The 27,795-nt window shown below is 36.8% G+C and overlaps 1 protein-coding gene across 1 annotated transcript; it reads right to left on the bottom strand.

The window, feature by feature from the left end:
- Positions 1-219: 219 nt before the first annotated feature.
- On the bottom strand, positions 220-27,795 carry LOC129260251 (serine/threonine-protein kinase N2-like). Its single transcript, XM_064110210.1, has 17 exons — positions 27,725-27,795; positions 22,619-22,785; positions 17,730-17,867; positions 16,920-17,142; positions 15,191-15,300; positions 12,291-12,434; positions 10,285-10,360; positions 9,587-9,834; positions 8,967-9,121; positions 8,346-8,501; positions 7,302-7,478; positions 6,713-6,775; positions 6,011-6,230; positions 5,426-5,533; positions 5,101-5,181; positions 4,512-4,571; positions 220-3,974 (listed from the first exon to the last, which is right to left on the bottom strand). The coding sequence occupies exons 1-17, from the start codon at positions 27,741-27,743 to the stop codon at positions 3,831-3,833; spliced, it is 2,289 nt and encodes a 762-aa protein (XP_063966280.1). The 5' UTR covers positions 27,744-27,795; the 3' UTR covers positions 220-3,830.

Genomic DNA, 27,795 nt, shown 5'->3' with positions numbered 1-27,795 from the left:
ATGTTTTGTAAGTGTATGGAATCAAATCCAATATTCAGAGCCACATTTGACACAAGTACACCTTGTACACTGTACACCAGAGGGATAGCAGTGTCAATTATATCACTCTGAGTGCAAACCAATACGCTAACACCGAACTTTAAACCATTCAATGCCGGGAAGACATGCAACTACATGGCAATACAATTACAAAGTGACTTTCTAACTCCTCAAAAGGTTAATATTCATGTTGGTCTTTTTATCTCCCAATAAACATATCGCATCACAACAATTTATGACAGTATTAGAGCCAGAGAAATGTACAAAAAATATTTACAAATTCAACTGTTGCAAAAACATAGTTAGAAATAACTATCTTTTAAATAAACATTGTATAATGCAAATTAAACCTACAAGACTATTTTCAAAATAGCCTTTTTTTTAGACAGAAGCAAAAAAATTTGAATACAATATCTTAATAAATAGCTCACCCACACAAAATTGGTGGATATGAATGATATAAAATGCCTATATAAGAGTCCTGTACTGGAATTTAAAAAAATTCATGAAAACTAAATTTGATAGAAATAAACTGTACTGTACAAAAGCGATACCATACATATATAAATTCAATCGTTGAATAATAGTGATTTTTCAATTTCTGCTCTCTGACACCGAAATCTCCCACTTGATAAAGGTGGAGGCTTTCTTAAAGTTTAAAAAGTAATTAGCACTTTCATAGTCACCAAGCAGAGATGTGCTCAATAAATACAAATCAGGCGTTTTTAAGTCCATTAAAGGTAATACACAAGTTTAACAGCCAAATGATGATTAATCTTAAATTGATCATACAATCAGTATTAATTGATATAGCCTACCCTGACATAGATATAAATGATCGTTGTTGTGAAGTCTTTGGGTTGAAAAAAATTCAAAATTTCCTCCACTACTTCTTTCCCCCCCAAAAAAATGTTAAAGGTAGAGTGTTTTGTTGTACTGGCCAAAAAAGGATAAGGATAGTAAATTCAAAAGATGTGTAAATTTGAAACCATTACACAATCAATGTTTTACCATTAAAATCCTATTAAAGTAAACACTGTGTATTACCTTTATAATATATACGAAGGGCCTCTAGGTAGAAATCATTTCAGAAATAATTTCAGATCAACTCAATAAGAAATCAAAGGCACAGGTTTTGAGCATTAAATCCCAACACACACTTTAAGAGAACACATAATTTCAGATGCATATACTTATGCCTCTCATCAGTGTACATCTCCTCAAATTGGCAACTCAAAATCACCACAAATGTGTGAGATAACGAGACTTGTCCTAATTAATATCCTACAAAATACAAATTCCAATCAAGTTGTGCAATTCCCACTGAGAGATCACCGAGAGAGAAGTATTGTAACTGAAAATTATCTCAGGGGAAATAAAACTAACCATAAAGTGGTCATGAATACATAATTTTCTTTGTTCTTGATATGACAGAACATAATATCAATCCTTACCATATCAAGTGATAAAGTACTGATAAATGTGGATGGAAATATTTAAAGTCCTTTTCAATTCACAACATCATATACACTATTCATTTACCTTTATTACTGGCTAGCATTCTGCGTGTCACGATAACACTCTAGAAGATCCAAATAGGTCAGGTGAACCAAATCTACTGATCGGTGAGTGTTTCATGACAAACTCCCTCTATGTGATTGGCGGAGGACAGTTACTATGGTAACAATCAGATAAAACAGGACTTGTCGTCAGATAAAACGTCTGACAATTCCTTTCATAAATGTTCTCCTACATTTTAGAGTATTAAATAAATGGTATCCTCCACAAGAATATGTTGCTTCTTTTGTTTGAATACCCAACTCAAGATTTACTAAAGGGAATACCATTTTCTTATGATATAATGTTAGCAATGACAAAAATATTGTCAAATCTGCAAAAGCCAACTTGGGGTGACCATTTTAGGGTTTTATGAAGGGCATTTTTTTTTGGGGGGGGGAGGGCAGAGAGAATTTTCAACATCGAATTGAAATGTGGCTTCATCAGGCATCAAAACAATACTTGTTAAAAACCATTAAAGCACAATTCATATTGACTTAGCCGCTTTCATGCATTGAATATTCTCACAGTAATTGGGGGTATTGGCATTGGTTGATACAGACCCTAACCCACCCATATTATGGTCCTTTATATATCTTAGGGGGTACCTGCAAAAAACTTACTATCAATTGAAAATCTATCTTAGGTCCCAACATCAGACATAAGTCTTGGAAAGAAATCATACACTTGCAAATGATTACTAATCAAAAGCAAAACTTGTAGAGTTAAAAGTAATTTATCACTTTGCAGATATTTCCAATCAAGTAGATCCTAATAATTCCAACTTTCAAGTCACAAGAGTTTCTAAAGTCAAACTCAACTAGTGGTGCAACAATCCTTAGTGACAATCTGATTCTGAGCAGTATTAAAGGGCGCATGTCCAAAATGATCTTGTTGACTCCTGGTTATTCTGTAGGTGACATTTTATGTGCTTTTTTGGCATGGGTGACTGATACCATTGGTTAATTGCTCTTTAATACATGGAAGCCTATTCAATGACATCTTATCAACATTTGTATCACCTCAAAATATATCTTTCCATTCCATATATTCATTCCAATATATATATATTTTTTCTATCAAATACAATTGACATATTCCAAGCACCATATTGACATATAGTAGCTGTAGCACCACAGGTTACAAGCATAGAGGATAATGGTCACTGAGCGAAACGTGATTCGTTTAATTTTGCATGGGAATCATTTATCACGAAAACGTATCTATTGGGGAGATGTGAGAGAGATTGAAGAGTAAGAACGGAACAGGTAAACCCCTATCTATGATCACAATCTGTTGTGTTAAAGGTGATAACTACATGTCTCAGATCTGATGTATACCTCACCTAATGTTCCAGAATCTGTTGTGTGAAAAGCAATTACTACACGAATCGGATCCTGTGTATGCCCCACCTAATGATCCACAATCTGGTGTGTGAAAAGTGATTAGAAGTCAAGGAATGTCATCACTTTACATGTATATCATAATTGAGAGGCCAAGTTAATTGCCCTAAGATTGATTCTTTGCTTGGAAGTCTTGACTCTCAAGATAATGAGAGAACACACTCATAGTCCCATGTGGTTACTCTGGAGTTGGCTAACATACAGTATGCTCAGTTCCATGCAGTTACTCCGGGGTCTACTTTCAGATGATACATGGAGTCCCATGCAGTCAATTTGGTGTGAACTATCCAGCTGAATGCACAGTCCCATCCAGTCACTCTGACGTTTGCAAGTAGCATCCATAGTCCCAAGCAGTGACTCTGATGTCACTTCTTTGAATGGATGTTACACTGTAATATGGTGATGAGGATCTTTTCAATATTTCTCAGTCACTTTTGTCTGAATCCAAACATTTCTGCAACGCTTGGGGCTAAAATGTACGCATTATAAACAGAGGTGCTTCCTGGGTCTCTGTGCACAGCGTATCTTATGAGGTATATGATCCAATTCAAAACATCTCATTGGATTGCTACCATAGCACATTGCTACCAATATGTAAATTCCATTCCTTGGAGGTGCGGTCCCATACATTCATTTTGGTGTGTTTACATCATGGATGAGTGATTTTTTGACAGGGTATCTGGACAAACAAGAAACAACTACATTCTTTGTATTGTAGTCCCATCCTATCACTTTTCTGTCACCAAAAATGAGTACTCCTCAATTCACAAGCACAAGTAACATCCCCTATCACTGTAGTCCCACACAGATACTTTGCTGTCCAGTACCCTACTAGCACCAGTCTGCAATGTAGTTGAAATCCTTAAAATGCTCTTGTTCCTCATCAGTGAGAGCACGAGGATCCTTGGCTGGCGTAAGAACAGGATGCTCCGACGTGAATTCCTCGTCAAAGTTACTCACATCTTCGGAATTCGCCTGGAAATAGGGAAATAAAAAGAGACAGAAATAATCATAGGATGATGGAATGGAGGCTGCTTTTATAAAATATGTGCATTAATCTAATGATTTGTATTGAACTACACCTACTGAGCTTCCTGTATGCAAGCAAATGGGAGGATGAATGTGCACCATCTTACTGTTGCATAGCTTAGGAGGTGGTATCACAATACTATTGTATTCATTGTGCTTAGAAAATAAATGCATACACATGTAGGACCTTAATGTGCACTGCTGCCGCAGAGATGATGCATAGTTGAAGGATTTTGCGTTTCGCTTTCAATAATTCTTTCCCCATTTTCATTGCTTAACATACAAAAAAGTTGTTCCTTGTTCATATTATCACTTTCCAAGGCGTTGTTCAACACAAATAGTGAATAATCTGTCTTGTGCAATGGTACAACATTTAACATTCGGTGAAAGAAAGAGATTTTTGTTGTCATTTTTATTTCAAACAGTCGCTTTTAGTTTCTCCTTTTGACTACATTGCTAGTTATAGAGAATCAAATTACTTACTATGTTTGGTACAAATGGCGGTGTCACTCTCCTCATAAGTAGATCATCCCAATTGATATTCTGTGGCAGAGAGAAGAAAAGAAAACACAATATCATCATATTTCCAATCAAGTGGTATTGAAAATAATCAAGTTTTTATCGTACCATGAAAATTATATCACAGAATGACTTTTCACAAAACATATATTTCAATACACGAAGAAGAAATAAATTTGTATTCAGTGCAGGTGTGAATGCAGTTGGAAAACACTGTCCATCAGAATGGATGCAGATGTTAGTCATGTGTATAGATAGGAGAGTCACAACCTATGCATGTTAAAACCGATACACTATTCATCAAAGAGCAGGGTGTTCACCCAGAGAATTGCACCTGCCAGTCCCTAGCAAAGCTCAACAGTATGATAATAACCCCCCCCCCCCCCCCTTCCCACTCCTAGAGGGAGTATTGTTTATAATGGGCCGAAACTCCAAGTGACTGGTGGAAAACAACTGAGGATTCCCCCTGGTAATGCATGAGGCAGCGTTCTCATGTTTGTTTGTTTAACACCAATAGGCAATCTTTACTAAGAACAGAAGAAAAGGAACTCACCCTGAAGAAGCCTTGCATCTTGATATCTTCAGCATCTCTTTGACTTGATCCAAGTCTTCTCAAAGGGTTTCTCCTTAGTAACTACACAAACAACAAAATAACATGGCACATCAAAGCCAAATTTACAATAGCAGTGCACAGTGGACGAGACAGAGAGAATAAACAGAGAATATTTAAGGCAAACAGTCTTTAGGTGAGCGATTTATCAATATTTGTTGCGCTTTGTATCCACAGGAAATAGCACTACATAAGTACAGCTATCATTATCATTATCAATTACTAGTAAATGATAATAGAGAAGTTATGGAATTGATCAATGACTTACCCTTCTCATAATGGCTACTGCTTCTGTAGATAGGAACCTAGGATAGCGAACCTCATCGTTGACAATACTATCAAATACTTCCTCTTCATCATCACCAGGGAAAGGAGACTAGATAATGAAAACAATCACACACAAAAAATCATTATGTATACTTTAAACTTTATCCCTAATTGGTACAAACATATTTTCATATGTTAGGTCACCATGTGCCTTCTCAAAGAAAGATATATAAACATTGAAAAGTATTTCATTACTTGATTTCAAGAACTGAATAATTCAAATCAAAAGTAGGATTTGCCAAAAGTCACTGGCTATTACATCAAGATGTGGCATCCCCTTATCATTCGAGTCATGATTTCTCACCAGCTGGTAATAACCATCTCTACTTAACCAAACCTGATTACAAAATTTCTAAGCCAGGAGCCGCAGCAGTTCTACGACATTTGCTTAGCTATACATTCCACACACTAATCGAATAACTTGATTCCAACCCTGGATTTACTACTTTACCCTACCCAACTGTAAACCCAACATAATACCATATTGTAATCCTGTGTCACCGCCCAAGCAGACCCTAGAACTCACCTCTCCTACCAACATCTCAAAGATAAGTACACCAAGCCCCCACCAGTCCACTGCCCTGGTGTAGTGGGGTTCTGTAAGAACCTCAGGAGCCAGGAACTCGGGTGTCCCACAGAAGGTACTGGTCCTGTCCCCGTATCCCATGCCTTCTTTGCACAGACCAAAGTCAGCAATTTTCAGGAAGCCATCTTGGTCCAGGAGCAGGTTATCAAGTTTCAGATCCCTGTCAGCAAAGAAAAAGAAGATATAATTAAGAGACTACCAATCAAGAACAGTATCTGGCGTATTTCAACAAGCAATAGACTTTATATGCATCATGGATGAAGCAAATGGACATGACACTTTGACACGTCACCATTCCATATTCACCTAGTCTTTCAAATATTTTAAATAACTATCAGTAGACAAATTCTTTCTGAAATCTAAGTGATGACTCAGTCATTTTTACCCCAAAGCACGTCCTGTTCTACACCACCCTAACTAAAAATTGGCCTCCACAGCCACTAAATACATACCAAAATATACAAACACATTGTTCCCAATTTCAAACAATAATGATTTCAAATGCATGCAATATCTTGAAAACCATTCTGAATAAATGGTTAACAGCTGCATAAATTTTGATCTGATACAAGCACATGCACTCAAAATGTAGAACAGAATATCACAGGTTAAAAGAATATACATTTTGAAATAAGTTCTCACCTGTATACAATCTTGTTTTCATGGAGATACTGAAGACCTAGTACCACACACGCTGAGTAGAATCTATAAGGAAAGGGGAAGTTTGTCACATAAGGTCATACTGTATAACTATTCTTGTCAGTTTTGTGGTGATCTAATAGAGAGGTAGGTTCTGATCTATTGCAATATTTTTCTCAGGATACTTTTCTTTCTATTTCATAATTGTTGTCTCTTTTGTAACTTCTCTATCTTCATTCCCATCCTTTCCCTGCCTCAAAAGACAGGCTTTGTGAAGATACCAATCAGATGTGTGAAAAATGATTAGAAATCAAGAAATGTCATCACTTAAACAAATTACGATACCATCAGAAGATCAGTTCACAATCAGAGATATTCCTTCTCTTTCCCCGAAATCCAAAGTAACTCATTCTTTTAAGCACCTATATGCCTCCTTTTCAATTGCCGTCGTCGTCATCATCGTCATCATCGTCATTGTCATCATCATCATAATTCACTCTGAAAACAGATGTATTACACAATACAATCAACTGCAAAACTGTGCCTCAAACCCACCATGCTCAATAAAAATACCTCAAACACAAAAACTTACACAGTACGAGGCTCTGTGAAGACATCGTTGTGTATATGCATCATAAGATCGCCTCCCATGGCATACTCCATGACAAAGCACACATGATGTTCAGTCTGGAAACACGCAAACAGGTTGACTAGGAAGGGATGTCGGATGGAGTTGGCGGCTTCAAAGATCCTCTTCTCGCACATCAAGCTACAAACAAAGGAAGGCGAAGCACAAGATTATTATTTCATAAAAGATTGATATGATAGCAACTCTTATTGAAATATCACCTTTCACTGGAAGAGCCAATCAAAAAGCAGAATTTTCACGTTTGTTATGTTATGTTATACCGAGGTTGTTTTACCTGACTGCTTAGAAAGCACGAATGCCTGTGAGCAAGCAACCAGGGGACCAACGGCTTAAGGTCCTCTCCGAGGGACCTGGTAATGAGGATAAATGCCTTACCAAAGGGCACTAGCGCACCACTTGGGAATCGAACCCGGGTCACCAGAATCCGAAACCCCCGCTCTACCGACTGAGCTATCGCGTCTGACATTCCAGAAAGACTTCCTATCACAGTAACTTTGCATTAAATGGGGCCCAACATTACATATTAACCTGTTGACTTCTGAATTCATTTGCCACAGGTTTTTTTACGGGAATAACCCGGTTCATGTAGGCAAAGGATAAAGTCAATCTCGCATGCAGAACTCTGCCAAAGCAGTTATTTCAATACATGACTCCATTCAAGTGAATTTCTAGTAATTTACATTTTTTAACTATGTTTTCTACTCCTATCCATATGAAAAGTTTTCATGCTCTAATATTGTCATGGCTTGAGCAGTTCATGATGTGAAGTAAGAATGGACAGGAAAGGGGTGTGTTCAACTGTATCCTGCAGAGTCTGCATCTATAAAACAGGGTGGACAAAGTGGTGCCTGATAAATAGATTTGGCAATGTGTGATTGGAATAAACAGGAATTAGAAAATATGAGATTCGATCAGGTGACAATTTAGAGCATTCAAGCAAGGAGATTACTATAGAAATTGTGGTATGGTAGAAATAATAGTATGTACCTTTCAACTTCTTCTCTTGCAACCACATCCCGCTTCTTCAAGGCTTTGATGGCAAAGAATTCTCCTGTTGTCTTGTACTCTGTAAGAAGCACCTTTCCGAAGTGACCACGACCTAACACGCTTATTAACCTGAAGTTCTCTAATGTCATAAGAGTTCTGGACATAAAGTATAAAGAATAGGTTAGCCCATTAATACAGAAATTATAAAATGTGTATTTCACATTAATTCTCTATCACAGCATTACAGCTTCATTGTTATTTCATTTTAATACAAAATACTACTACAAGGTACATGTGTAAAAGATCATCTGATGAAAACACCAAAACCATCCGACATAACAAATTCTTGGGCACTTTAACACTGTTTGGGAGGAGATTTCATCAATTTTCCTCTTGTAAATAAACACTGCCAATCTGTTTCATAAACAAAAATAATGCACAGGTTTTAGTTTGTGGTGTTAGTGTTAATAAAGGCACCTCGGCCCTTCTCAATCTCGCACAAGGCACTTGGCGATAGCACCTCATGTTTCCAGGACTATCATGAATAACCTCAAGAGAACTGCATCAGCTCTGGCACACTCTGACCTGTGCATTATTTGTATCATAACAAGACATTCTTACCCATCATCCATGGCTGATATGTCCTGAGTTCTATGCCCCTGGGTCTCGGGTGACTGTGGTGGTGTAGATCTGGCTGCTGGAGGGGGTAACGGTGATCCTACCTTAGGTGAACCTGATGCACTGTTATTAAGGAAGTCAAATGATGACAGGGCATCCTATATGTTCAGGAAGAGGTAGAATAAGAGCAGACAATATCCATGAATAGTGGCAACATGACAATATAGTATTTACATTATAAAAAGATAGTTTACGCTGTGTCTTTCTCTCTGTAAATGTATCTATTCTTCCTTCTCCATACAATTGTCTACCCTTCCAGTTTCGATATGAACTTTTCAATCTTTGTCTGTCTTCATTCCCATTTTCTCTTTCTTTTTCTGTCTGTCTCTCTCTCTCTCTTCCTGGTTAACCATAATTCAGTCTTTGTTCCTCTGTCTATAATACTAAAAGCTACATCAAAGGAGAGCGATTTCAGCTTCCTCTTCTTATATTTTTTTTTTTATAGATGATTGAATTCCTTATCATTTCTTTCTCACTTCTCTCTCCCATCTCTCTCTTTCTAACGCGCTTCCTTTCAAAATCTTGGTCAATTTCTGCAATCATACTTGCTCTGTTCTCCTTACCTGTATTTCATGTCCACCCATCCTATCCTGCGACGGTGAGGGCACCTCGCCCTCTTGTGAGTTGGTTCCTGCTGATCCCGATGAGTCCCCCTCCCCAAAGCTTAACCTTTGGATAGGAGGGCGGGGTCTGATGGCCGTCGGGGGTGAGGTTCCAGAAGGGGTGATACCAGGCGGGATGGCTCGTTTCATCAAGCGACCCCATGTGGCTACGTTGATGTTCATCTGGCCTGCCCTTAGGAAGTTCTTACCTGAATTATTCAAGGGGATAGTAAAAAATAAATTACCACTTCTGTTAATAGAATGTTCTCTAAAAACCCTTCTCATTCTTACCTGAAATTTATAAGAAGATAGGAACAGTTGACAATAACCACTGCTTTATGTTTTCTCAAAACCCTTCTCATTCTTACCTGAATTATTCAAGCAGAGAGAGTTAGTTGAAAATAACTATTGCTTTAGAATGTTCTCTCAAAACCTTTCTCATTCCATAGCTGAATCAGATTTCCTTAAGTAATAAAATGTTTCAGTAATTTGCCTGTAATTAAACTTTGTAAAAAAAAAAAAAATTGTACTTTATGCTACAAGAAGCATAGGCATACTAATGATAAATTTCCTATATGCAATTAATTGCAAGACTTAGGATTGATTTTAGAACTGGCCTGCTATTGATTGCAAGTAATGTGCAACATCCCATTATTTACCTTTATGCTTAGGGAAGATCTTCCTTTGCCTTCTTAGTTTGGTTCTCCTTTCTATCACAGGTGTGGTGAATGTGATCTAAACAGAGATGAAGAAAAATCATAACATGTTATAAGCTACTGAAATCCTTGAATTTGATTGGCTCAGAACAAATTAGGTCAGTGAATATTTGCTTCATGAAACACTCTCCCATAATGTGAGGGAGGGAAGGGATGCGAAACATGGCCATTTACAGAGCTGCCAACCTTTGAAAGTAAAAAGTAGTAATTCAGAAGCTCATAAGTCATAATTTTGACATAAAAATCATAATTTCATATGAAGAACAGAATCCGTCAATCATATTTGCATATAAAGAACAGAATTCTAAACAAGGCATAAGCGATTTTGTGTCTCGCCCACTTATGAAAATAACCAGAAATATTGTGATTTGCGAGGGCACGCAACAGAATTGTATCGAAAGTTCATTGTGAAATTACTGGGATGGAATAACTTGCAGAGTTATGTGTCATAAGAGAGTCTTGCACGAAAACTTTAACGTTGACCTGAAAATGACCTTTGACCTTACCATGTGACCTCTGACTGCAGCATAACACGCAAGTCCCCCAAGTCCATCAACCATACAAGTTTGGTTGAAAAGTGACTTACGGTTGCGGAGTTAGGTGTCATAAGAGTCTTGCATGTAAACTTTAACGTTGACCTGAAAATGACCTTTGACCTTACTATGTGACCTCTGACTGCAACATAACATGCAGGTCCCCCAAGTACATCTACCTTCCAGGTTTGGTTGAAAAGTGACTTACGGTTGCGGAGTTAGGTGTCATAAGGTTTGTGACGGACGGACGACAGACGACATTTGGATCCCTAAGTCTCGCCTTCACCTCTGGTGGGCGAGACAAAAAGAGATGAATCTTCTTTCTTTTAAGGATAAGATTCAGAATCATCTCTGATTCTCTCTATTTTGCATAAATCCATGATAAATCAAAGAGGAAAAAACCACAAGATCGAGTCAGTATTTAAGCATGTGATGATAACATTCAGAGTGATGTAAACAAAGATACACAATCAAGCGAATTATAAGCATCATTGGCCACCTTCAGATGGTTCGCCACTGCCCATACTTATTTGCCCTCAAAAGTGTAATAACTAAGGTCAAAAGGATTATGGCATAATTTGACATGAAAATCATAATTATGACTCTTTCTTTAATGGTTGGCAGCTCTGAAGTTAGTAAAAAGCAAAAAACTTTCGGCAACTATTGTCACCCTCGTCATTGTAGATATAGATCAGGTTAATATATGGAAATCTAACATTGTGAAATCATAAAATCTAATCTGAAAATGATATCACTGATCATCACCCACACATATAAGCACATGTGGGACATTGTATTATTACTGCTTCGCAAAATCCCCCCCCCCCCCATCCGGCCCCTCGCTGGAATGCAATGTTTATTTTGTCAATTTCTCACCAATCACACATCTCCACTTAATCATCTTACACATAATTTTTATTTACACATACAAACCTCTGGGTGGTTACTTTATTGGATCCTGTTACAACTCAATTTTAGATTTCCAAAACCGGCATTTATGTTTAAAGATTAATGCTAGTTTTGGTAACGATATCAAAATGAGTTCGTACAGAATCCAATGAAATGACCACCAAAGTGTCTGTTTGTATAAATAAAACGCATGTGCCAAAGGATTCTGGAAGAAATTGTGTAATTGCTGAGAAATCAGCAAATAAGCACAGGATTCGGGTAGAGCGTCGGGCCCGACGCTCAAAGCAACAATTATACACAGTCCCACGTGCGCTCATCTGTGTTGGGGAAGTTCAGTCTGAACATTTTTCAGCGTAGATTTCAAGATTTCACAAAGTTCAGTTTATGTAACTGTACCAGATCTAGATCCTCGATGATATACTGACAATTAAGCCTGGTTTTACAGACTTTCTCATGAAATCAGTGTTTACTGCAACTACTGGAATTTCTCTTTAAGGACATACTTACTTCGGTGAATAATAACCCATCGGGTTCTAGTTTGAGACACATGCCATGCCTTTGGTTATCCAGGAAGTCTTCCAGCCTAAGAAACTTGACCGCACACAGTGACCGGTAGTCTTTCCACCTAACATTGATTTCTAATTCACGGGCCTGCAAGGGAAGAAGGTAAATTACCAATAACAACACGCTACAACCATTTCATCATGCTAAAGTCAGAAATTTATTAAATTTGCAGTTCTATGATACCAAAAGTATCACCATATACAATATACAATTTAAAAAAAAAGAGAATGAATGATTATAATAATAACAACGTGCTTATATAGCGCATATCACTGCCAAATGGGTCCCTATATGCTTTTTCAAGAAGACAGAAAAAGCAAATGAGAGAAATTTGCTGGTAATTGTGGCACAAACTCATATGAAGTGATGCAGGAGAAATGGTTTCTGTGTTGCTTGATATACACATATCATAGAATCGAAATCACAATACAGAAAACTGAAAGAGGGAAAATTATTCCTTAAAATAAGAAATAATGTTAACATTAAAAAAAGAGAAACAGATTCTCTAGTCATACAATCATACAAATTTTTATTCATCAAGTAACAGCTGAGTAAGTTTTCCTCTACATTCTGAGTGGACACAAGGTTTCGTATTTTTATTTCAGGTATAAACCGTCTATTTCAGTCATTCACTAAAAATAAACCTTGTCTTTTATGATATATTCAAAAAAATATATACATGGCTTCCTGAGTATGTGAAGTTAATTTAAGGCTGCAGATGTTGATTTTTAATTAGAATTAATGTCTACATGTAAAAAATAAACAACAATACTTAGTACGCAAGGCTCAACATTTCTATTCTAAGTGAAGTTTCTATTTCAGTCAACAGCTAATAACATGGGAAGGACATGACCATGCTCTGGGGGGAGAGTGGGCAAATATTAAAGGCCACCTGAAAAAAATATCTATCGCTCATTAACATGCAAATTTAGTTCTAACATTTCTAATGGATAACGTCTGTCTACTCTAGATCTAGTAATAGACATTTAATCATGTTTCTATTGTTTTACATTAAAAAGATATAATTGGAATTGTAAAAAAGTGGCCTTATTTACCCCACTCTCTCTACATGTATTTCAAGGACTTGACTATTGCTTGGGCACTTTATGTATTTGGAATCGTTATGATCCAATGCAATCTATGTTGTAACCACCTTGTTCACAGACAGTTGCATGACTTAAAAGTGATAGCTTCTGTACCAAAATAATTTTTTTTTTACTATAAAAGTTGTGTGGATTGACTTAAATGTTGAAAGACGTCAAGTAATTTGATGTTGTTTATTATCTACAATCATATGATATATCATAATGGATTAGAGAGAAAATAATTTATTTTTTTAAAACTTTTTCTCCGGGAATAAACTTTCATTTCAGTCACTGTATCTGCCAGTTGGTTTGTACCGTGTGAAATTCAAAGTAATATTTAATAGATTCCTGAGCATATGCATGTGAATCAAATTGAATGATCATTATAAGACAGCACAAGATCTGTGTTTCTATTTCCGGTAAAGAACTTCTATTTCAATCATCAACTACATGGGAAGGACAAAATACCTACAATTCTTATTTGTACGATGCTATACTTAAAATAAAAAACTCTGCAAGACTTCAGTGAATGATGCGAGGCAGAAAATCATATGGATGCTGTGGGCCAAAAGGAAGAATATCAAAGTATGGCAGTGAAAAGCTCATCTCTATCAGCCAAAGTTTTAAAACTTTCCCAATATTTCCGATCAGACAAATCACCCAGATTAGAACAATCTCAAGATCATTTGTAATGAAGAGACAGTTAGCAGACTATTTAATAGGCATCGTCTCAAGACCATTTTTTATTTTTTATTTTTTTTATATTCTTTAGATGAATTTTCTGGGTTTTTTATTACTGTTTAAGTAACTCCTGTAAGAGCTCAGCTACACAGCTTTCCACCACATAACGGCAAGTTGGTATTGCCAATTACATATGAAACATTTTATGCCTGACCTTATAAATAAAAAAAAATTCTCTTGGGCTTTTGTTTTAAATTGAAGTGAAAATAATTAATGACTGAGCAAGGATTTGAACTTACAACTACATGATCATAAGTCCAATATTCCAGAGATTTCTGTCATCTTCAGGTCAGACTCTGTGGCTGATTAAGTTTAGATGTAAAATGTTTCATATGTAATTGACGATACCAGCTTGGCTGTATGTGAAGGAAAGCTGTGTTGCGAGTTCCTACGGGAGGTACTTATAATTCTTTAGAGATGTAATTGTGTATTAGAATCTAGAGAGATTGGGTTAACTCAGGCTAATGAAAACCCACCTACTATGGGTTTATTTATTGATCTGTAACCTTCAGAAAGATAGAAGGCAGAGAATATATATAGCCCCTCCTCATCATTGGTTAAATGTCATCCCTACATCATGAAAATCCATATCCCAAGAAATGGGTCATATCATTTGAACCCTTTGGGAAGTGAGATGAATTAAAGCAATATGATTTACGATAAAATCTTATGATTTTATGATCAATTGCAAATATATGTTTCAAATAAAACTATTCTAATTTGTTCTAATGAAGTATTATTAAAACATGAAATCAAGATGAATTTAAAAATCAAGTTTGATTTGAGATCCATTGCAAATTATATGAAAGAAAAAAATTATTTTGATTTGTTCCAGTTTTTAACAAAATGAGCATGAAGCCATGAGGTTGAGAGACCATTGCCATTTTAATGATTGATTGCAATCATGTGTGCTATAGAGAACAGGACACTCTCAATACTACATAGAGTTGCAATAAGTTTCTTCCCAAACTCTCTTGGACTTGTGATGGTTGTGAAACATGCCCCAAAATGACTTACTTTATCTAGATTGAAGAGGAACTTCTGATCCCAGCATTGATTACTAATAGGTTTGAACGGCGTCTGGCCAACTTGGACACCATCTAACTTCATAACAGCACTGATTTCATCTGAAAAAGTAGAATAATATATTATAACTCCAGCGTTATGACAAAATCTGGTGTGACGACATAGCATGAATCCTATAGAGTGTCTTCGACAGCGATTTCCCAGCATTCCCCATCATTATGATTGACATGAATTATAGTTTTAGTATCGTACTGAATTAATAAATCAATGTATCCATTTTTTTCTCAAACAGGATTTGTTGTATTCAATGAATTTCCTTTAGTCTTAAGAATCAAGGCCTGGCAGCGTAAAAACATTCTTTCAACATTACCATTGGTCATATTTTCTAAATGTATGCCATAGACATACAGTTACACTTAACTGTGTAATTAATTGCAATATCTTTCATGTAGGGCCTGATGTGTGAATGAGAGCAGGATTTGAATTATCTCCCTACCTTCTGATAATGTGTGTTAAATAAACATTCATCAATAAACAATGGTCCTCTTGGTCAGTAAACACACAAAGAAGTCCAAGTCAGGTAGCCAGGAAACACACCCTTAAATTGTAAATTACTATCAAACAAACGCTTGTATAAACATTGCGACATAGCAAAGCGCAAAACACAGCATGGCGGTTACAAATTGCCTTTACCCCAAAATCAATTAAAGTGTAAGACCAATTTGTCCTTCAAGTTTGTCATAAGGTGAGAATTGATTCTTCAACTCTTACAAATGATCAACTTTAAAACTTGAAAATGCTCTTCATTTGATGTGAAACCAATATTTATTAGAAAAACCATTAGTTCCTCTCAGATCTTTCCCAAAGCCCAACTTACAACTTGGTTTCAAAGTTCACATTTGGTCACAAGTGAACACAAGTACATAACTGGTACACAAGGTTCAATGAGCAATTAACACACGTAGATTCCTACCAACCATACATAAGTCGGAAAACCTTGGGGATGCTGTAGGTGATACCTTATGCAGAAACAATCTTCATTCACACAAAACCATCTGCCATAAACATAAATTTTGTTTTGTTGCTATTAAAGAAAATTAGAATGGAAAATTTAAACCATCCTAACAAACATTTTTTATATAATGCTTTTTTTGCTTGATGATTGCATTGTGGATGGTTCCTGCGAAGGAATGGGCCAGTTCACACTCAAAACAATGCCACCCTTTCTAACAAATGATAATTTTCTGTTTGTTCATGAAAGATAATGAACTATTCATGCCATGGATAGGTACATCAGTTCACGCTCAAATTAAGAAAAGATCATTAACTTTGTTAACGAACTTATTTAATAATTCTTCCTTTGTGCCTGATGATTGGGAACTGTCCTACTAGGGAGAAATGGGTCAATTCACACATAATAACATGAACAATAGCACAACATCAGTCACGATGACAAACTGCTCATGCTGACAGGATGGGTCTGTTCATACATAAAATACAAAAACAATGCTACCCTCCCTCTAGGTGATGCAGCTTTTGCTCTTGCGACAATTGCTCTTGGCTTTATTTCGTTAAAAGATGTAGGGTTAAGGGTTAGAATTGCGATAGGGTTTTATATTAGGTCTAGGGGTAGGTTTAGGGTAGAGTATACGGTATATGGAATGTATAGCGACGCAATCGTTGGCGTAGCAAATGTCATGGAACCTTCCTCTATACTTACTTGATATTTCTTCCTTTGCGCTTGATGATCGTGAGCTGTTCCTGCCATGAAATGATGTCTTCCCCCTATTAAGGATGCCACCTTTGCTTTCAGTTGGACTGTTCAACAGTGTGATGCTGTTCCTGGCCTTACAAGGAATCGACTCCTGGAGATCCTGACATCCCATTATCCTCACCTCAAGGACTCCGGTCAAGGCAGCAGGTTTAGGAAGAGGGTTGTCAGACTGGATTTTGAAGGAAAGGTTTGTATATTTGACTAAGACATTTCATAATAAGTAGTTTGTAAGTAGGCAAAAAGGCCACTATCTCATGAAACCTGTCAGCACTGACATAGTAAAACTCGGAGACCAGTGCTCACCAACCTATCAAAACCAAAGATTTTACTGAAATAGTTGGAGCAACCAATTTAGCCAGTGCTGACAACTTTCATGAAATGCCCCTAAGGACCAACAGCTATTGAGTCCTCCCCTAGGAACCTAAAACGGGATTCATGCCTTGTGGGGTTGCAGTAGTTTTTATCAGATGATACATATATTACAAGACCATTGCCCTACCAACTTGAGTTTTTATACCTTCTCAAGTAAATCTTTATCTGGACAACTCCTAAATTAAAAAATATCATCAAATAGTCAGTACCCCTAAATAGAGCCATCAGTTTGCATGATTTGAAGTTTTATTAGATTCTTAATACTACAGCTCCAAACCTCCAAACAATCAATCAACATACAGTGTGGTTCATAGAATTTTTGACAATTTCTGCATCTCGCACACAATCACTATGGAAAATATATGGGGGATTGTTCAGACCTACCTTCATTTTGCCTGACTTGAGTTCTTCTTTGATTTGTGATACTCTGGATTGATCTGGAGGTAGTTCCTGTATTCTTTTCTCCAAACCTTCTCTGAGGATATCCAGCTTGTGACTGGCTTCCACCAAACCTTTCTGTGCCTGCAGAACAAGGGAAAGAAAACCAGATAGATTTGTGATGGAAAAATATTCATGAATATGATGTCAGAGAGATTCCCCCAACATGGTCTAAGTTCATTGACCCTAAATGACCTTTGACCTTGGTCATGTGACCTGAAACTCAGGCAGGATGTTCAGTAATACTTGATTGACCTTATGTCCAAGTTTCATGAACTAGGTCCATATACTTTCTACTAAGTTATGCTGTCATTTCAAATACTTAACCTCTGGTTAAGATTTGGTGTTGACACCGCTGCCACCGTCGCAAAAGCGGCACATATAGTCTCACTCTGCTATGCAGGTGAGAAAAAAATGAATGTTAATTTGCATCCAATTATCATTGAGGTTCACTCAATACATCATCAGACTGTCAATCTCATGGTCAGAATTGAAATTGTGACATAGTATTAATGTCTGTTTGCTAGTAGACAAATAGCTACAAGTCCAGCTCTCCAACCAAGAGGTGAACCAACTATACAAATTAGCTTATTTTGAATACATTATCCAGAGCTGATTTAGCCAAAGTGAGTCTCTAACTGTGAATTAGCTGGATAATTTGACATACAATATGATATTTTGCAAATAAAAAGGGCCTATTTGATTCAAGACTGGAATCTCTTGAGATGAATCCCCAAAATAACTGTGATAATATGAAAGAGCTCAGTTTTAATTGGTTCAAGGTGGGTCTTATAACTGGACAAAATGTACATGTACACACGTTACAATAATGATCTTAATAAGACAAACTGTTGCAATCTAGTGATTAGTTTCAAACCTTTATGTTACAAAGCTCAGGATAATTTGCAAGATCAAAAATAACAAGGAGTTTTGAAACCTAGGGCTGATCAGACAGGTCTTCATCTGTAGTCCTGTTATAAAACCACATTCAGGAAAGGGGTCAGATAAGAAGGGTAGAGTGGTGGGGGAGGGGTTAGCACCAGTTTCCTAATATATGGTGGATCCACTTTCATGTACCCAATGACAACAAAACATACCAATCACAATGTATCATATTCTCACACGCACCACATATACTGATACTGTACATTAATTACTATATGTGCATGGGTACGAACATGACCAAGTTTAAAGGCACTGTGCATTCCAGCTGCTTTGACCTAACCTAACCTTTGAACTCTCGATACACTAGGAGTGCACTTTTTTCCCCTGCTCATGTATCACTCTTGAGCTATTGCAGTTCATCCTGATACTGTTTCAAGTTATAAATCAACAATGTTTGATGTGTTTATCAGACTGAGAGGACTGGCTGGAATGAAAGGCATTGAATATAATCTACAGAAGATACTGTACATACAGTGAATGTATATTTGTTTGTGTTTTCAGGGATTCTACTAGAATTGATTAAAAAGTCTTTAAGAATAACCCTTTTCATACATGAAAAACAGTGTTTTTTTGGCTGAAAATATGTTGAAAATTTCTGAAATTCAGACTTAGGTCTGAAAAGTGGCACCCCTGAGTGTTTTGCTGTTTTTACTTTGGATTGCAGACTGGGAATAACATTTTATTTTTTTATAGTACAGGATAACGAAGCACTGAATTTTGATGAAGGTCTTTTGGTTCAAAAGGTTCTGCGTTAGAATTCAACTTGAGTACTTGCATCCTTTGGCAAGGCGGTAATCCATACTCTGCCACTCTCCACCCAGGTGAAAGACCTACTGTGTCTCGCTGCAGTTCTCCCCATGGAGCGGAGAATGTGCTTAATAACGTGCAGGCAAGCCAAAATTCAAATGGCAACAGTGCTTCGACACTAAAGTGTGAATACACTGTAGAAGCTGAATATAATCATTTTTCTCTGTATTCATATCACAGTGAATACTATGACATTCAATATAAAAACCTAATTTTTTCCATTATTCTTTTCATGACAAATGATTAGTCTTCTGGGGAGCGTTTCATGAAGGACTTGTCGGACGTTTTATCCGACAAGTCCCATTTTATCCGACAGTTACCATAGTAACAGTGCCTCTCAGCCAATCAGAATCAAGGCAAGTTGTCAGATCTGACAACTTGTCGGACCAAAATGTTGATGAAACACTCCCCAGATTTGATTCTTGACAGCACAAATCATGCAAAAAATGGGGGGAAAAGCATTATAATGGACATACTGAAGCTTTCAGACATGCACTCTTTGGAGGAAAATCACATGAAAATCTAGTGTTTATAAAATGTACAGTTCCCCAAACAATAGTGATACATTCAAGTAGTACAATTTGTGTGATTGAAGAAAGAAGGTAATGATTTGTAATCAATTGTTAAAGATCAGCCCTTAGAATCAATTGCTAAGGGGGCCAGTCCACTATCATGATCTGAAACCCTGATCCATCCTGATCATTAGATCGGCGGAGAGCGGGATGAAAATCGGTTGAAATCAGGAGCAGCGTAATAACAACGTTGTGAAGATGGGGAACAGCCGGCACTTTATTAAGATCGGCGTGATCGGCTAAAAATTTTGAACATATTTCAAATTTCATGCCGATCTTCCCTATCAGAAAACACCCATTTTGAATCGTGGAGGAAGCGAGAAAAGCGTAAGTGACACGTCACATAGTCGTGGAATGAGCGTAATCAGGTCTTTTGTGGCGTACTAACAGCGGCACGCGGACATAATGAATCCTCTGTTCCTTCGGACGATTTCTATTATTGCATATCATTTTTCGCTGACTCCTGATAAAATGGCTTATTTTTCCCCCATCCTACCCGATCTTCAGGTTTGTCAAATCGTAGCAACATCGGCATAGTGGAACAGGACCTTATTAAAGTTCTGTGTAACAGGCTCCAGATGTGAAAATAAAATAGCTCCGGATGGAAGGGGAATCAGACATTTCATTATGCAATCAGTGAACTGTAAACAGCCATATCAAACTTGGCTTTCACTACTGGCAAGAACAATATTAAAGGTAACATTCACATTGTAAAAAAGAGTGGCATGTCTCACTTGCAGCTCTCAAGTTGTTCTCATTGGGTTTTTTTTTTCAATTGGACTAATGCCAATTCGTCCAATTACCAACTCATCTACTACCCTTTGGTCTGCCATCTGTTCGCCCACTATCCACATTCCACAGGGTCTAATTGCCATTTCATCTAATGACCAGTTGGTCCAATAGACATTTAGTCCATATACAAGCTTGCCATATACCATTTGGTCTAACTGGCAAAATGATGAAAATAAAAATGGATATTTGACCAACTGGTTATGAGACGAAATGGTCATAGACGAACTGGCGATTAGACAAAGTGATGATTGGACCAAATGGTTGTTAGACAAAGTGTTGATGGATGGAATGGCATTAAACTAAATGACAAATTGGCAATTTACCTCCTCACTGTACACATTGGGTGATGAAATTGATCTACACCTGCTTTGTTGTCTACTTTCTGTTCAATAATCTCACCTCACTTGGTCTAATCCTTATCTTACTCATTTTATACAGTACCATTTTGTCTCAGACTGAAGAAAAAGTTTGAATTAGACCATCTGGGTCCCGTAACACAAAGGTTAGCGATTAATCGTACCCTCGATTTCCATGATGGATTGTATATTATAGTCAATGCAATCAATCATAGAAAAATGTTCTACGATCATTGCTAAGCTTTGTGTTACAGACTACATGTATTTGACAAATAGACTATGGTATTATATATGGTATTAGACCAAGTGTAGTATAGACCAAATAGCAATTAGACCAAAATTGATAGCAGACCAAATGGGTTCAGACCAAGGGTGCGTTTATCTGCCACTTTTTTACCCTAGAATCATGATCTGAATCATGATTCAAATCATTATTCTGCAGAATCACGATTGCATTTAGTCGAAATTGAATATAATCATGATTAGAATCACAAACATGAAACACGAAAAAAGGGGCATTTGGAAAGACGTTTCTGCAGAATCACGTACGAAAATGTTCGAATAAACGATATCGTGATTACAATCATGATTCTATGACCTCACTGTTGTGTCGGGCTACTTTCGGTTTGACTCTGGCCAAGCTCAAGGCGCTCTATATGCTCATTGTATGTACATGATTATGTATTACGCAATCATTTCTTGTCATGTTCAAGTTCTGTGTTGGTCATCGCATCGTCCACTACTTTTCATTTTTTGGTCATGTCTTCAACTTCAAGTTCTAGTATAAAACTAAATGAATTAACTGGACAGACAATGATCTCAGTTGTTGTTGAGTATACAGTATCAATATGGGATCAATATTAAATTGGATCTACGCTGAAATTCACTTCCGAACACCATTTTGGATAAACTAACAAGATGAATAGAAGCATATGGACCCTATATGATAGAAGTAAACAAAATGAGGTATAGACTGAATTCTGGAAGCAAAAGATTTTTCGAGAGCCGAAACACGTGCGAAAAACTTCCTCTGTCAAACTGCGCACTAGTGATGCGCACTGGATTGGCCCGAATCTGAGGAGAAACAGCACTGGAATGAAGGTCGTCTAAACGCTGATTCTGTGATATTGTGATTCATGTTTGTGTTTTTAATCATGATTCAAATCATGATTCAAATCATGATTCTGGCTTGAGGTCGCATAAACGCAGCCTAGGTGGAATTAGGCTATGTGAGAAGTAGACCCAAGTGTAGAATAGACAGGATGAAATGGAGGTGAGGAAGGATGGAGGAGGATTACGGAAGGAGGGAGGGGCTTCATAACAGATTTGAAGGAAAAGTAGAGATCAATTTTAATCGACTCACCTCGGCTAAGCCCTTTTTGTCTGAGGTCTTTGCATTGTTATACATCTTGATGACATTCTTGAAGCCTTCCACCAGAGCTAGCTCCACCTTGTAATGATGTCTGACCTCCTCAACACGGAACTCTATTGGGGTCAGCTGAAGCTCTACGGCCGACGTCCGCCGGAAACCTAGCGGAAGAACAAAATAAAAAACTTTTTTATATAGATTTAATAACCTTCCTGAATTTCTTCCAACATACATCCTTTTCTTCACTGATGGCATTATCTGAGCTTGACATTGTACACAGGCAAATTACTTAAATTCATATATTAGAGAATACCAGCTGGTTTTACACAGCATGGATTGTAATATAAAACCACACGGCAACCAGCTAAAAAAAAAAACTTAAAACAAAAAAGAAATGAACATGACCTTCATGCCTAGTCACAGTTTGAAACTTGGCCCAGGCAGTCAGAAATAACATTTTAAATGTCAAAGTCAATAGCAGCAGCATAAGGGGTTACATAAGGCCATAAATGTAACAAATAATTCATTTTTTTACTCTCCCCTCAACCTTCCCCCAGAAGCAACAGAGCTAAATATATGTATTTCAAAGAAAAAATATGGACAAGAACAAATTTCATTTGTTTTTCACTTGTTTTTTTTAATTCTTTTATTATTCTTACCTACATATCTTAAGACCTGCAGGGTGTAAATAGGGTAGTAAGGTACTACTACTGCACAGCATACATGTATACTCAACAATATTATTCACACCATAACAATGTATATGTACAAAACATTTTTTTTTTTGGGGGGGGGGGGGGAGGGGGGAGCACTCCCTGTCATCAAAAGATGCACACAATGCTCATCCACAGACTTACAAAATGGACCTAAACGAGTATCATTCTTCCATTACAGGGTCCTGCTCAGAGGGGTTCAGAGTACCAGAAACCGTTTTTTTTTTTTCATTTTCCCTACCATAAATAAAGTTGAAATATTCTATATTTCCATTATAAGGTGGAATATATAGGCCTATCCTTGGCATGTGTTCAGCATTGAAAAGTACATCCTTGTCTTCTGATTTGGCAATTCTAATACCGTTTTAACTCTACGCACCTGGCCATAAAAACAAAACTTATTTTTCTGAACGAGTATTGTTTCTAACTTGTAAGGGCAGCCCCTCCCCCTCAGTATGTTTCTGTTATGATGAAAGCAAAAGTAATAGGACTTTCCTCCCACACCTATAATAGATAAACAAAACTCACAATAAGCCAATTACACAGTCAATTAAACAGTGATTTATACACAAATCATTATATGCAGGGGTCACATGTATAATGTACAGTTACTATTTTTATATATGAGCATAAACAAAAGTTATTCTCATACAGTCCCAACAGTTCAAGAAAACGGATTATAGCATCTTCATAGACACCATCATTACTCATTATCACAACATCATCACCATCGTCATCATTATTTACTCAGGATAACATTTGTTGGTAATGAAACTGCTCTTGCTCTACTTGCTAGCACTACACTCATTTTCATTACCCATTTCATCACCACCACCACCACCATCACAATCACCACCACCACCACCACCATCACAATCACCACCACCACCACCTCCACCACCATCACCATCACTACCACTACCACCATAGTCACCATTGTAGTCGCCGTCATCCACGTCATCATCATCATCATCAGTTTCATCACCTTCATCATCATCATCAATTACTCAGGATAGCATTAAGCATTTACAGGTAATGAAACCACCCTGCATTACCCTTCCAATCTACATTGTAAATGCTGAGGGCCTAGCATAAGCAGCAATAAGGCAGAGGAGGTCCCACTCAGCTGGGGATTGAACCCAGACCTCCCGTTCATGTGGTGGAAACTCTACCACTCAGCCATCATGTGCAGTGGGAATAAGGGAAAGGCAGGAAAAGACTTGCCCCTTGATTTACCAAACAAAATACCTTGATTGAAGTCATGATCCCGATGCAATCATTAAGCAACGTTCAGTAAAAATTGGGGCAAATTGATCATAATGATCCGTAAATTAAAGGACAAGTCCACCCCAATAAAAAGCTGATTTGAATAGAAAGAGAAAAATCAAACAAGCATAACACTGAAAATTTCATCAAAATCGGATGTAAAATAAGAAAGTTAAAACATTTTGAAGTTTCACTTAATTTTTCAAAATTATATGCACATCCTGGTCAGTATGCAATTGAGGGAACCGATGACGTCACCCACTCACTATTTCTTTTTTATTTTATTATATGAAATATTTTGATTTTCTCTATTGTCATGTGAAACAAAGTTTCATTCCTCCCTGAACACATGTACTTCCGTTATTTTAACATTTTGTGGTTCAAGCAAGGGGTCCTTATTGTCAAATTTGTAAAAATTGAAATATTGTATAATTCAAACAATAAAAAATAAAAGAAATAGTGAGTGAGTGACATCATCGACTCTCTCATTTGCATATCACTAAGTTGAGCATAGAACTGTTTTGTGAAAAATAAGCGAGACTTTAAAATGTCATAACTTTCTTATTTTACATCTGATTTAGATGAAGTTTTCAGCATTATTCATGTTTGATTTTTCTCTATCCAAATCAACTTTTTTCTGGGTTGGACTTGACCTTTAAGAGTTTCATCAAGCTACATATGTACACCATGATGAAATCATCAGTTAAAAAAAAACCCATAACATATATATGTGGAAAATAGAAATACAGTCTAAGCCATAAGATGAAATACCTTAGATATTCCAAGTGATACTGTATATTGACGATTTATTAATTAATTATCAAACTTATTCAATATCATTGTACAGTATGCAATGATGAATTCCCATTTTCCCAAGAAATATGCACTCTCTTCATGTTCCTGTCTTAAATATGTTCCATTTATCTACTTGTTACACTGTTAATCATCTTCTTTGTTACCTGTGTCTATATGTATGATTATATAAGGAGGTGATTATATATAGAAATTTTAACAATAATCCCTCTTTAGCTAAAAAAAAAATCTGGAAATTATTCCTCACTGTGACGAGACAGACAACTCAAACTTGGGTTTGGCAAACACCTTCCAGGGACAGTGATTTGACAAGATGTTATGCATAATAATAATATAAACTCTCCTTCATCCCATCTCAAAATAGTGGGTCATAAACTTCAATCAACTTGTATTAATTCTCACTTCCTTTAATCCCCAAGGACGTAAATATAAATACATGCCTGTGCCCTGTGGGTTTGTCGATTATTACCCACTAACCATTTCATCATTTGAATAAATTAAAATCTTCATATAAACCATTCAGCCTTTACTGGAAGGTTTTTATCTCCTTAATCTCCTTTTAATGATATCCCATTTATATGAGTCATCATTAGCTTTCTCTAGAAAAGATTGTGCTGGTGACAAAGTAATGACCATAAAACACAATTCATGGGTGGGTCATGTCAATGATAATCCAAATAATCTTACCAATGGATTAAATCTGATCTATCATATAAATCTTACCGATGATGGTATCATGATTACCTGATTTTCAGTGGTGTATAATGATCAGTTATTAAAGTAAACCCTACCTGTCATGAAATTTGTCCGCTAACCAGTTAACCCTTATTTTCATACACGTATCTGACAAGTAGTTTTGCCCCTCAAGTATTTGAGAGAGACATGATGAAATCCATCCAAGCATAGTACTAGGTCCATGATCCAAGAAAGTCTGAAAAATAGACTACATATACTTGTAGAATATGCAGCTGAATGAATAATGATAGCCAATGGACATGGGCTGAATATAGCTGTACAAGGTTAAAGTAATATTTTGATAAGGAATATTATACATCCATCCTGCTATCACGCTCATAGTGGAGATCAATATGAGCTTCATTAGTAGGCCAATGGGGGGAGTGGCGAAGGAAAGGGGATGAAGCAGATCCTTTTAATTCATTCCTTAAATTGAATGTACATGTACTTTTTACCAAGTTTTTCGTGGGCTTCATTGACACATTTTGGCCCCTAAACAAGTTGTCGCCAGAATATGACCCCTAAAAAAAATCTTTGGAAAAAAAATACCCTAAATACGTTTGACCCTGCGATTGACCATTGACCAGTCTTTCAAAACCACCTTTAAAAAAATAAAATTGGTGTTTTTGATAACGATTGGATGCGCGGCCAACATCTAAAACTGAAAAAACACCCCTTTAAATGTGTTTTTTGGTCACGCATGTGTAAAGCAATATATCAGACTGGTCCCCCTGGGTGATAGCGCCAATTCAAACACTGCATAATACATGTACATCAATTCTAATGTGCCTAATTCTATACGTCCATCACATTTACATGTAAGATGCTGCTCAGAAACAAGGTGGCCAAGCCAAAGGGGCCCTGTTTTCACATTTCCCTCTAATTTCCTCTTTCCTTTTTTTTCAATCTCTCTCGCTTTCTCTTCTAATCCTTCCACCATTCATTGTCAATTTCCTTGATTACCTATCCACAGATCCACCAAAGTGATTGCAGTACATACCCTCAGCTTTAAAGATTCATTCCCAAGCTGTCGCTGGGAAATCAATCGCCCGCTTCTTAATTTGCGGTAACATGTACTGCAAGGGATGTCTTCATTCAGATTTAATTGAAGTGAATGGACGTACAAATGAGGGAAAATTGCTCTTAACCCAACATGGCCGATGCATGATTTGAACAGATGGCGAGCCATTATGGAAGTTCAAAAACATCTTGTTGTGATACACAGTACACAGTTGACCCAAGTTCAGTTTTTATAGAGAAAGTGTATGATTTACAAAAGCATTGATTTGTGTCTCGAGTAGCAGAAGCGGAGCATCATATTATGCTCAACCCACTCATAGTCCAGAATACGAATGTCCAAGCCAAGTGATCATGTATGATGAATAAATAATCTAGTATCTGTTCTGGTTCATCTTTAATCAAACTATTAAAGTAAAACCTTTTTTTTTATAAATAAAACTCCTTGTTAAGGAATATGATGTACAAATTGGTGTAGAAAACAATGACAGACACAAGCAGGGAGAATTTACAACAGTCCCACAACTTAAAAACATTGTATGTGTTCTTTACTTACCTACTACACAGATGTACATCTTGGCGAATTGCAATGCTACCAGTCCTAATGCAGCGCAACACTATGTTTGA

This window comes from Lytechinus pictus, chromosome 15 (assembly GCF_037042905.1).
Source record: "Lytechinus pictus isolate F3 Inbred chromosome 15, Lp3.0, whole genome shotgun sequence".
NCBI lineage: Eukaryota > Metazoa > Echinodermata > Echinoidea > Temnopleuroida > Toxopneustidae > Lytechinus > Lytechinus pictus.
Note: the sequence above shows the minus strand (reverse complement) of the source record. Positions and strands in the feature narration are given on the sequence as shown.